Raw genomic sequence first — 12,602 nt, 5'->3', positions numbered from 1 at the left:
TTCACGGTTCATCCATCTTATCCATCTTATTTTTAAGGCTGAATAATATTCTGTTGTATGTTTATATCATCCATTTGTTTATGTGTTCATCCATTGATGAACACTTGGGTTGCTTCCACCTTTTGGTTATTGTAATAATGCTGTTATGAACATGAGTGCACAAGTATTTGTTTGATTCCTCGCTTTCAATTCTTTTCAGCATATACCCAGAAGTTCTAGGAAGATATATACAGAGTCATCCCATTGTGAAAAAATTGTGTCTTTCTATGTGTTCTATGTACATATGTGTAATACATTGACTCAGTACATACAATTGCATGTGCCTGGGGAAAATACAGATGAATTCTCAAACTCTCAAGTAGTGGTTATCTCTGCTAAGTGGGATTGAAGAGGGAGCATTTTTTTTTTAATGAGGTTGTATGTTAAAAATAAATAAAATTTAAGGTAATGATTTATCAGTATCAAGTCAGGCATTTTATATATACTATATTCAGTCTTTATATCCAACCTGCAGGATAAGTGTTATTTTCATTTTATGGATGAAACCCAGAGGGCTTAAATAATTTGCCTTAGGTCAAAAGGCTGGTTAGTAAGTAGATGACACAGAGGCTGAACCCAAGTCTGTGTGACTCTAAAATCCATGTTCTTTGTCCTTTGAAGTGAGTCATTGTATTTGATCTATTGACTGAATTTTATTTTAATTTTAAAAAATTTTATTTATTTATTAGAAAGCAAGAAAGTGCAAGTAGAGGGAGGAAGAGGTATAAGCAGACCCTGTGCTGAGCTCAGAACCTGATGTGGGGTTCCATCTCATGACCCTGAGATCATGACCTGAGCCCAAATTAAGAGTTGGAAGCTTAACAGACTGAGACACCCAGGTGCCCCTATTGAATGAATTTTAAATGGATTCAGGTAAAAAGAGGAAATATTTTGAGTATTTCCCATGGAAATTTGTTTTGTTTTCAGAATGGCTTTGGAACACACTCATGGTTTCTAAAGAGAATCCCCAACTCCCAATACCCTTTAAGAAATGAATACATAGGAGAGTTTGTGAATGGATATCGTCATGGCCATGGGAAGTTTTACTATGCCAGTGGAGCCATCTATGAAGGAGAATGGGTGTCCAATAAAAAACATGGCATGGTAAGTGCAGACGTGTGAAGAGCACATTTTAAAGATTTTGTGAAGCAACTAGAATACCATAAAAAGCATGCCATTCTTTGGTAAAGTGCATAACCCATTTTTGCATAGGATAACTTACTGTTTTATTAAAATGATTACATGAAATTTAAAACAACTTTCAACATAACATCAGTGTCCTATATATTTAGAAGTTATTTACTTAGTTTATGTTATGTACATAGATATGTGTGTTAGGGTGGTTTTGTTCACAAGTAACGGAAAATCTAGCTTACTCATCCACAAACAATAAAGAATAAATTGGTGTTTTTCTTTCTTTTTTTCAATAAATTGGTTTCAGGGTTGGTTTGATTCAGCAATGCAGTGATGTCAGGAGTTTTCTTCCATTTACCCATGATGTCTGCTACCATGTTGTCAGCTTTACCCTTAGGCTGCCCCTCCCTCATGACCACAAGATGGATGCTGTGGTTCCAGGCTTCACATCCACATACCACACTAAGTAGAAGGAGAGAAGAATCTCTTTTCTGAGAAGCTTTCCACAAATATCTTCAGTGTGGCTGAGCTGACTTGGGTCATTTACTTACCTCTCGATCAGACTGACTGTTGGCCTGCGTTGGACAAATAGCTAGAGAGCTGCTATTTGGTGATGGGCACTCTGCTAGTCATTAGTATAGTGCTTTAATAAGGCACCTTCTGTGGCCTAGAGGTAGCTGAGGAGAGGTTGTGGGACAGACAGAGGAGGAGGAGGAGGAGGAAGAGAGAGGATTCACACAGTGACTTGAGAATCTAGGAGCCTGATTCTATGTGAGCTAAGTGCATGCCTTAAAAACAAAAAACTCCAAAACAAAACTCCAAATCCTTGAAAATAGTACAGAAGTAGATTAGCAGTGATTTTCCTGAACTGTAAATCTTTCTATCTGCAGGGCCAATTAACTTTCAAGAACGGGCGTGTGTATAATGGTGCATTTTCCAACGACCACCTAGTGGAGTTTCCAAATCTTGAAGTTGAGTTCTTAAGTCACCTGGATCTGTCTTCAGAGTCTTCCATCAAGAGCCAATACCCTGGATCCTCCATCAGTGCTGGTAGGGGGTGTGCACCTGTCAGATGCATGCAAATTAACTTAAATTATCAATAGAATCTACTCATCAAGACACACTGAATATTTCAGAAAACAGAAGTTTCTGTTTGTGGGGGTGCGCCTGGATGGCTCAGTCAGTTGAGTGTCTGCCTTTGACTCAGGTCACCATCTCAGTGTCCTGGGATTGAGGCTGGGATCAGGCTCCCTGCTCTGCAAGGAGTCTGCTTCTCCCTTTCCCTCTGCCCGTCTGCCCTGCTTGTTTGTGTGCTCCATCTCAAATAAAATAAATAAATAAACCTTTTTTTTAAAAAGATGTTTCCGGGGGAGAAACTGCTTTCTTAGTAGGTTTTTGAAATACTTTTATATCCCACTTTGGTGGAAAATAATTTTGACCTAACATTGAAAACAATTTTTTTAACTTCCAAAAGCATTTTATTTTCTTTTTCCAAAAGCATTTTAATTTGCTAGATGCAGTGGTAACATTGACAACTTTTAACATTGCTTTTCACCATTATCCCATCTATTTGCCTTTATTTGCTAGAAATTGTCAGAAAGCTCGATAGCAGTGAAAGTAATTCTGTGTTAGGATCAAGCATTGAACTGAATCTCAGTTTGCTGCTGAGTATGTACCCTGAGAAAGATCAAGCAGAGGAAAAGAAGCAGGTAAAAACCTTTCATATTGTTATACATTTATATTTTAAGCTTAAATATCAACAGTCTCCACAGTCTTGGGAAAATATAGCCTTAGGGTAGCTGTCCTGTGTTGAGTGTCTTTCATAAGCCCAATAGATGCTTTGTGTACCATCCCATTTAATTTGCAAGGCAACCCTAGTGAAGAGGCTTTGTAAGTAAACAGAAGCCTAGATAGAAGGACTCAGTGAATTAACTAGGCCCAAGTTATCCTCACCTCCAGCTTTGGTCTGAAGGCCAGGGCTGTGGCACTCCAACTACAGGACATTAATTCTGCTGTGAATTATTATGGGCTGCTGGGATTCGAAAGAACTTTGAACTCCTAAAAATCATTAGAAATCTAGAAATCTGGGCAGCCCGGGTGGCTCAGTGGTTTAGCACCTGCCTTCGGCCTGGGGCATGATCCTGGAGACCCAGGATCAAGTCCCACGTCGGGCTCCTGCGTGGAGCCTGCTTCTCCCTCTGCCTGTGTCTCTGCCTCTCTCTCTCTCTCTTTCTTTTTCTTTCTCTCTCTCTCTGTCTTTCATGAAAGGATGAATAAAATCTTTAAAGAAAAAGAAATCTAGAAATCCTAAGAGACAGGGAAAATTATGTGTATGCAGACTTCATTTGATTAACATTTGGAAAATCCCATCCACCAAATTACATGTTAGTATCACGATCCCTGCTTTGACTGGGGTTTGGTATGATTCTTCTGTGAAACCATTGTTGAAGATACTGCTTGCTACAAGAGTACCTCGAAATTGCAAGGTGTGTGCCCCTTTGCTCTTCCTCTTTCTTGTCTCCTCTGGCCCCAGTTCTGTGGGTCTCAAAAACGATGACTCTCCATCCCCCATTCTCCCCTCTTCTTGTCCCGGCCAATGTTGTAATTCAGGCTACAGACATCATTCACTTCATCTGCTGCCAGATTCTTGTTAAAAATAAGAACCTTGGGGCACCTGGATGGCTCAGTTAAGCAGCTGCCTTCAGCTCAGGTCATGATGCTAGGGTCCTGGGATTGAGCCCCACGTGGGGTTCCCCATTCAGCGGCAGTCTGCTTCTCCTGCTGCTCCCCCTCCTCATGCTCTCTCTCTCTCTCTCTCACTCACTCTCTCAAGTAAATAAATAAAATCTTTTTAAAAAGCTAAAACAAAACTTCTATGATATTCTCTTTGTTATGAAAATAGTACACAATACATGTAGAAAATTTAGAAAAATGCAGATAAGAGTTATGAAAATAGTACATGATACATGTAGAAAATTTAGAAAAATGAGATAAGAGTTATGAAAATAGTACACGATACTTGGAGAAAATTTAGAAAAATGCAGATAGGAAAAAAATGGAAGAGAATCTCCACCCAGACAAAATCTGGTGACCATCTTTCCAGTTTTGTTCTGAGCAAACATAATTAGAATTGGAGCATTCTGCTCATATAATCTCTTTTTTGTGTGTGTATTTAATCATAGCTCTTCAGTGCTATTAAATATTCTCCTACAATATAATTTTTAGGTGGATAAATGAACATGCATTGATTCACTCCAAAGGGAGCTGTATCCTTATAGTTTTTTTTCTCTCTCCCCCCTTTCTTTCTTTTTTGGTTTACATATGTATCATTCACTTTCCACTTTAGAGTTCTTCCCATGACAAAACAGGTAAACAACTACAAGTTTAAAAATAATATTGACTATTTTATGATTATAAAAGCACATGCTCTTTATAGAAAATTCAATTATAGAAATAGGACCTAGGAAATGAAAAAAATCTGTAACTTGACATTTTAGAAATGCCTCTAAAAATGTTTAATGGTTACATGGTATTTCATAATATAGATATATTACAATCTAGTTAGGAAAACTTCTATTTTTTTTTTCTGAACCTTTTGAGAGGACTTGAGCCCTACAGAAGAGCTGCACAAGCGAGGTTTCTGCATCCCTGGCATCCCTGGCACTAGCTCCTTGGCACATGAGCATCTCCCATTGCTGCAGATTGGAGACTGAAGCTGAGACATGGGCCTCACTTGCCACCAAAACTAAGCCACGGATTTTAATTGAATTTCGCTTTTTCTCGCAGTGCTCCTTCTCTGTCGCAGGATCCCACCCCAGGCCCCACGCCGCATGCAGCAGTCACATCTCTTTAAGTTCCTCTGTCTGTGATGGAGCCTCTGCCTTCCATGGTACTCCGTGACCTCCAGAGCTTGGAAAAGTCTCGCTCGCTTACTATGAAGAATGTCCCTCCATGTGGACTTATCTGCTGTGTTCGTTATATGTATTCGTTATTGTTATTGGATCATTTTGTCAAGATGCAGTATCTTTTTTTGAGCAGGGGTTCTGGACAAGCTCTCTTGCCCTTCTAGCTCTGGCCTCTTCCATCAGGTAGTTGCCTTGGCTACCCATGTCCTGTTCCTGAGTGTGTATTCAGAACCACCTTGGATCTGATATCAGCCTCTTGCCAACCTGCCCCTGTCAATCTCCCTCCTCCTTACCCTGCACTCACATGGTAATAATGTCCAACATGTACACAGGAACATGCGCTGGGCATGTTTCCAAACACCTTTATTTTGGTAAATCCCCCCAACAGCCTATGGGGCTGGAACTGTGGTTGTCCTCCTTTGCCCGTGAGGCAGCTGGGGCAGAGAGCAGGGATACCCTTTATCCAGGTCAGGCAGCCCTCCTGGAATTCCAAAAGCACCTCAACCTCTCTGCTTCCCCCACCCCAGCTTCCACTGGGGGGGCCTGATGTCTGTGAAGTTCTCATTTTTTTTCTGTGCTATGAGGCTCAGTTCAAGTACAGCATCCTCTAGGGAACTTCCTTGGAATCCACCTGTCCATTCTCCATGGCTCTGTTCTACCAGTGGCACTTCCTTATGGTGTCTTTCCCAGGTTTTAAGCTTCATGAAGAAAATTCTGTGCTTACTCTAGAACAGTGCTTTAGATAGGGCAGTCTATATATGTTTATCCAATTGAATTAAATTTTTAAAAGCAGGGGTTAATGCTAAGAAGAATCAGATGCCTGATGCAACTGCCAGGTGGGACTCTTCCATCTCCTTGGGGGCCCCAAACACCAGTCCTCACATTTCCTGAATATTTCATTTGGGAGGGAGAAACAGAGCGTAAGTGGTTTTGGAGAACAGGGCACTGCATATGCTGCAGGGTTACATGTATGGGGAAGTCAAGGTAGCATAAGGGTATTGAGAGTTGGGGAAAATTATAGAAGGTGATTGGGGACAGAGAGGGAGGTTAGTAATGAGTGTGAGTATCTTCTATTTCAGACTTTCAGCAGGAAGTATGATGTTAGTTGCATGTTTTAAATCAACCAAGGCTGGGTGTCTCAGTCAGTTGGGTGTCCGACTCTTGATCTCAGCTCAGGTCTCGATCTTACGGTTGTGCATTCCAGCCCCACATGAGGATCCATGTTGGGTGTGGAGTCTACTAAACAACCAACCCACCAACCAACCAACCAACAAAGCTGGTTGAACCAGCCTTGCGATCCCAGGATAAACCCCACTTGGTGTTGACTTATTATTTGTTTTATATATTGCTATATTTCATATACTCCTATTTTCTTGAGGATTTTTGTGTCTGTTTTCATGAAAGATACTGCTTTGTAGACTAGAGGATTTTATTGCTGCCCAAATAGGATGCTACCACATAGCAGTATGAAAGCAATTCCATTGTACTGATAACAGCACTTTTTAAAAATGTTATTCAGAAAATGCATTTTATTAACTGGAGATGAGTGGAGAAAATATAACATTTGTTGAGCTCTTACAGTGATAAGAGTTAAATGCTATTACTTCACATATGTTATCCCATTTAATTTACAAAACAGATGTTGTTTCTTTTGCTTTTGTTCTTATTAGGCAAGATTAAGACATGCATGGTTTTTTCTTTGTAGGTAGAATATGCTGTCTTAAGAAATATCACAGAATTGAGAAGAATCTATTGCTTCTACAGCAGCCTAGGATGTGATTGCTCTCTGGATAATACCTTCCTGATGACAAAGCTTCACTTCTGGAGGTTTCTAAAAGACTGCAAATTTCATCACCATAATATAACTCTTGCTGATATGGACAGGGTATTAAGTAGTGAGTATTCCAGATCCACATATTTTGTGTTTTTTAAATTAAGATTTTATTTATTTATTTGAGAGAGAGAGAGAGAGAGAGAGAGAGAGCATGAGTGGGGAGAGGGGCAGAGGGAGAAGCAGACTTCCTGCTGAGCTTGGAGCCCAACACGGGGCTTGACATGGGGCTTGATCCCAGACCCTGAGATCATGACCTGACCTGAAGTCAGATGCTTAACTGACTGAGCCACCCAGGTACCTCAACATCTTTTGGTTTAAACAGTAGTATAACATCATGTCACCATGAAACCAGTCAGAAAATGTGGAGGGAGTGAGGAAGACAGATCTTGGGAGAGGTGTTCCAGAAATCAACACATGGTTGTCTTCCCAAGGTGCTTAAAATGTACTTGAGACAATTTTGTGAAATAATGGCAGCAGTGAAAGATTATCTACAGCAGGGCCTATGGGCTGAATCCAGCCTCCTGCCTGTTCCCATAAGTAAAGTTTTATTGGAACACAGCCATGCCCATTTTCTCATGCACTGTCTGTGGCTGTTTTTGTCCTATGATACCAGAACTGAGGGGTTGTGACAGAGATTGTGTGGCCTACAAAGCATAAAATATGTACTGTCTGGCTCTTGACAGATAAGTTTGCCTGCCCCTGATCTGTAAAACCCACTAAAATCGTGAGATCAGAAGCAGAGAGGATTAAGGAGGGGCTTGTCATAGCCGAGAAAACACTTTAGGTTGTCTTGGGCTTGGGCTTGATTTCAAATGAGAAAGTTCATGTGATAAACTTAATACCTTTGAAGATTTTACTCCTTACAGTTGAATTCTGGGAAGCAGGCCTTGAAAACCTCAAATTATCTACTTGAAAAATAAAATATTAGAACCTAATACCTAAAAAAAAAAAAAGAACTAATACCTATTTACCTGAAATGTAAGTGTTTGATACAGATTTAGAATCTATTTAGAATTAGAATCATCAGGATCCCTGGGTGGCTCAGCAGTTTAGTGTCTGCCTTCTGCTCAGAGCATGATCCTGGAGTCCCAGGATCAAGTCCCACATTGGGCTCCCTGCATGGAGCCTGCTTCTCCCTCTGCCTGTGTATCTGCCTCTCTCTGTGTGTCTTCATGAATAAATAAATAAATAAAATCTTAAAAAAAAATTAGAATCATCAATCACATGTGGCTCAGACCACTTTGAAAAAACACTGGCACACGGTATCTTGTAAGTTTCTTGAGCAGTGACCAGATCGAGATCTTTTGAGTGGTACTTAAGTTTTAAGTGGATGTGTATATGCTGCTCATTGGTATTTACTAGCAAAAAAGATACTCCGTCAAACTCAGTTCTTTGTATTGCATACCAGGAGCAAAATAAAAAATAAAAGGCTTTAGAAAATACTAGGCATCAAAAATGAAATCTTGATATTTGCAACAAATATGGATAGACCTTAAGAGTGTTTTGCTAGGTGAAGTAAGTCGGACAGAGAAATACAAAGAGTGTATGATTGAACTTATAAATGGAACCTAAACAAGAAGCTCACAGATATAGAGAACAGGCTGGTGGTTGCCAGAGTGGGGAGGGGTGGATGAGATGGGTGAAAGGGGGGTCAAAAGATACAAACTTCCAGCTATAAAATAAACGTGTCACAGAGGCTGTGACTATAGTTAAAAATACGGTGTTATATGTGAAAGTTACTAAGAGGGGGTGCCTGGGTAGCTCTGTCGGTTAAGCTTCTTCCTTCTGCTCAGGGTCATGATCTCAGGGTCCTGGGATCAAGTCCCATGTCAGGCTTCCTGCTCAGTGGGGAGCCTGCTTCTCCCTCTCCCTCTACTTCCCCTGCTCCTGCTCTCTCTCTCTCTCACTCACTCTCTCAATAAATAGAATCTTAAAAAAAAAAAGTTGCTAAGAGGGTAAATCTTAAAAGTCCTCATGGCAAGAATAAAAGAGAAATTTTTGTAACTGTGTAGGTGAAGGATATCAATAAGACTTATCGTGGGGGTCAATCTGCAACATATGGTGAATCATGTCGCAACACTTGAGTACAATGTTGTATTGTCAATTATACTTCAATTTAAAAAAATACTTAAATTTCCAATTTTCTTTATTTTAGCCAATAGTGACATGCCAGTTGAAGAAATTCATTCTCCGTTTACAACAATACTTTTGAGAACGTTTCTGAATTACCTCCTGCACTTGGCTTACCACATCTATCACAAAGAATACCAGTAAGTACTACTTCCAGGGCTCTGAGTTCATCAGGTGCCCCATGTTTCACAAATATTAACTACTCAACCATGAGATACCAGATTAAAATTTAGAAGACCCCTCAGATGCGAGTTATGTTTCCATATTGAATACTGTTCTCAGGATTTTACTCAGAAATGGTCACCACCAACTCTTCCATAGGCTAGAATTTCCTGTCTTTCTCAGGGAAAAATGGATACTTTATCCATTACTTTTTTTAAAAAAAAAAACTTTTTATTTTGAAATAAATTTAGTTTTATAGAAGTGTTGCCATATTAGTACAGTGAGTTCCTCTCCATCCATCACTCAGCTTCCCTGAACAATAACGTCTTGCACAGCCACAGAGCACTTATCGTAGTGAAGAAACAAATGTTGGTTAATACTAATGAAATCACAGACTTTATTTGGGTTTTCCAAGTTTCCCCTGATGTCCCTTTTCTGTTCCATGTTCTTTGCGTTTTGTTATCCCATATCTTCAGTCCCTACAACCTGTAATAATTTCTTATACTTTTTTTTTTATGACCTTGACACTTTGGAAGACTACTGGTCAGTTATTTTGTAAATATCCTTTGATTTTGGTCTGCTGATATGTTTTCATCATTTCCCTGAGGCTTGGGTTTTGGAAAAGAATACATGGAGGTGAACTGCCTCTGGCATCACATCACATCACATCACATCACATCACATCACATCACATCACATCACATCCATCACATCAGGGGTATGTGATGTTGGATTGTCTTATTACTGGTGATGTTAACCCTGTAATGTTTGGTTACTGAACATTTGGCTAAAGGGGTGGTGGCCAGGATTCTCTACGATAAATATATCGTTTCTCCCTTTCTGTACACTCATCATTTGAAGCAAACTACTGACTTCACTCTGTAGGGAGAGGAGGGAATTAAGTTTTATCTCTTGGACAGAGGGGTGACTGAATCTGTCTTGGCAGAAACAGAAGCCCATCGCTCTTTCTGTGTTTTACCAAACTGATGACTGAGAACATTCACCCGAATGCCTGCCGTGTAAAAGGTAAATACAAAACTAACAGCATTATATTTATTAACTGTTTTTCCCCCAGAATGTAGCTTTGTAATCATCTTTTGACTGTTTATCTTTCCATTATGTCTTTAGGTAATTTATTCAGTGGACAGCACCGAACACTCTATTCCATGAATTATATCGACAAGACCTGGGAGATTTATACACTTTACAGCAGACCACACACAGCTCCTCCCCACGAGCCTTCCATGAAGATGCGACACTTCCTCTGGATGTTGAAAGTAAACACTCATGATCGAGACTGGTTTTATATTAATAAAGAATTTTGGCTATTTTATTTTTTTGAGGAGTGAGAGACTGTGTGCACACAAGTAGGGGGAGGTGCAGAGGGAGAGAAAGAATCTCAAGCAGGGTCCATGCTCAGTGCAGAGATGTGGGGCTCAATCTCACGACATTGTGATCATGACCTGAGCTGAAATCAAGAGTTAGATGCTTAACTGACTGAGCTACCCAAGCACCCTAGCATTTTGGTTTTCAGTAAAGAAAGGGGCACCTGGGTAGCTCAGTTGGTTGGGTGTCTGCCTTTGGCTCAGGTCATGATCATAGGGTCCTGAGATTGGGCCCCACATCAGGCTCCCTGCTCAGTGGGGGGTCTGCTTCTCCTTCTGCCTCTGCCCTTCCCCCTATACACACACACACACACACACACACACACTCTTTCTCTCTCAAATGAGTAAATAAAATAAAGAAAGAAAGAAAGAAAAAGAAAGAAAGACAATGTATTCTAGCTGTGATACACAATGAGGTGAAGATCAGGGATCTTCATAGCCATTGAATGTTTGCTGAGCCTCTTTGGGAAGAAGTGAGTAATTCTGGGATCCATAATGGAGGAAGGACCTGAGGCAGAGGGAGCACCACCCCATGTGCTTCCCAGTGAGGGGAAGGCACAGGCAGCCTCATTGCCTTTGCTAATGCAGACCTTGCCATGTAAGAGAAGATGAGGTGGGGGTGGGGAAGCAGATGTCATTTAAAAAAATGTTCATCAAAAAGAATTTAAAGAAGCTAATAGTTTATAAAATAGTGAGGATAGTCCTACAATATCCTTGTACTAACTCTTGGCAGTTTTTGTTTTAATTTACACCATGGGAAGATAAATGAGAAAATGAGTCAAATACTCATAGGGAATAGAGTGCTTTCAGGAAGTCTAACAGTGTCGTGTGTGTGTGTGTGTGTGTGTGTGTGTGTGTGTGTGTGTGTAAAAGGGACAGTGACCTAGTGTCTACTAGAGGAAAGTAGCTTGTTAGAAGTATGTGTGTTTGGGGGAGGAGTATTGTATCCTGTTTATTTGTTCACTTTCCTCCTTTCTCCATGGCCTCATATTGAAGAGACGAGGTCATCGTCCCTCTAGATGGGTCAGCCTTCCAATTTGGGCTGGCGGCATCCTCCCAAAGTTCATTACCATGTTCTTCTCTTCCCCCGCACATCCAGTGAAGCAGTACAGTTAGAGGCTTGTCTGGATTCTGGGTTTCTTCCCCTGACAAAGCCACAGGTGGTTCTGTGTTGCATCGCCTCAGGAATGTTCCCGTTGAGTGATACTGAGATGGATCAGTGGGTTCACGTGGTGTCAGTACGATTCTTCCAGTAGAACTTATGAGCCTGGTTTGCACGCAGCTTAGGAGAGAGGAGGGTCGGCCAGCACAGAGCCAGGCCCTGCGAGGTGCACTTTCACTTAATCCTTAATCTCGGCAGCACTGACTTTAGGAGAGACAGTGTGTCCTGGGCCAAATGCTCTCTGGTTCAGTATCTCTGAGAGCAAACCTCCTGTTTGCAGTGTTGATGCGGACAGGGTCTATACCTGGACTTTCAGGGAGTCTTCTTGTGTCCAGCCTGGCCTGCAGCATTACTTCCAGCGGGGTCTCCTTCCTGAGTACCCACAGCACCCTGATTCTGTGGCCCCCAGTGCACCATTTCCCTACTTGTACAGCTGGGCCAATAACTCACATCTGGATCATCTACTCTTCCAACCCCTCGGCCCTTTGTTTATCCCTCTAAAGACACTTTTCTTTTTGGAGGGATTAGGGAAGGTCTAGAGAGGTAAATACCAATGTTAATCTAGAATGCTTTTCAAGAGGATCAGTTTCAAAGATACGCATTTCTAGAACATCTCCTTAAAGTGTCATATGGATATAAATTGACACTAAAAATATGTAACTATTTGTAATTACAGGCCATTGTGGTTTAATTGGTTGATTCTTTTGCAGGACTTTAAAATGATAAATAAAGAATTAACAGCAACCAAATTTGTGGAGGTCATCGCAGAGGATAATCCTTTCATACATGACGGTGTTGACAGCAACTTTGAACTTGAGGTTTGTAAAGAGGTGTCACAAATAGTGCAGATA

The 12,602-nt window shown here is 40.8% G+C and overlaps 2 protein-coding genes across 3 annotated transcripts in view; one reads left to right on the top strand and one right to left on the bottom strand.

The window, feature by feature from the left end:
* LOC112909962 (radial spoke head 10 homolog B-like) overlaps positions 1 to 12,602 on the top strand; it is a 60,019-nt gene that overhangs the window by 24,167 nt on the left and 23,250 nt on the right. For both annotated transcript variants that reach the window (XM_072753161.1, XM_025986156.2), the window contains 8 exons: positions 967 to 1,143; positions 2,064 to 2,223; positions 2,761 to 2,882; positions 6,784 to 6,973; positions 9,068 to 9,182; positions 10,151 to 10,230; positions 10,333 to 10,481; positions 12,462 to 12,569. In XM_072753161.1, coding sequence (XP_072609262.1) covers positions 967 to 1,143; positions 2,064 to 2,223; positions 2,761 to 2,882; positions 6,784 to 6,973; positions 9,068 to 9,182; positions 10,151 to 10,230; positions 10,333 to 10,481; positions 12,462 to 12,569 — 1,101 coding nt within the window. The remainder of the gene's footprint in view (positions 1 to 966; positions 1,144 to 2,063; positions 2,224 to 2,760; positions 2,883 to 6,783; positions 6,974 to 9,067; positions 9,183 to 10,150; positions 10,231 to 10,332; positions 10,482 to 12,461; positions 12,570 to 12,602) is intronic.
* The window catches only part of CCZ1 (CCZ1 homolog, vacuolar protein trafficking and biogenesis associated), a 66,266-nt gene continuing 55,795 nt past the window's right edge, over positions 2,132 to 12,602 (bottom strand). The window contains exon 13 of the mRNA XM_072753162.1: positions 2,132 to 2,238. Coding sequence (XP_072609263.1) covers positions 2,175 to 2,238 — 64 coding nt within the window. The 3' untranslated portion in view covers positions 2,132 to 2,174. The remainder of the gene's footprint in view (positions 2,239 to 12,602) is intronic.

Source organism: Vulpes vulpes, chromosome 3 (genome assembly GCF_048418805.1).
Source record: "Vulpes vulpes isolate BD-2025 chromosome 3, VulVul3, whole genome shotgun sequence".
Lineage (NCBI taxonomy): Eukaryota > Metazoa > Chordata > Mammalia > Carnivora > Canidae > Vulpes > Vulpes vulpes.
This window is presented reverse-complemented; position numbering and strand designations above follow the sequence as displayed.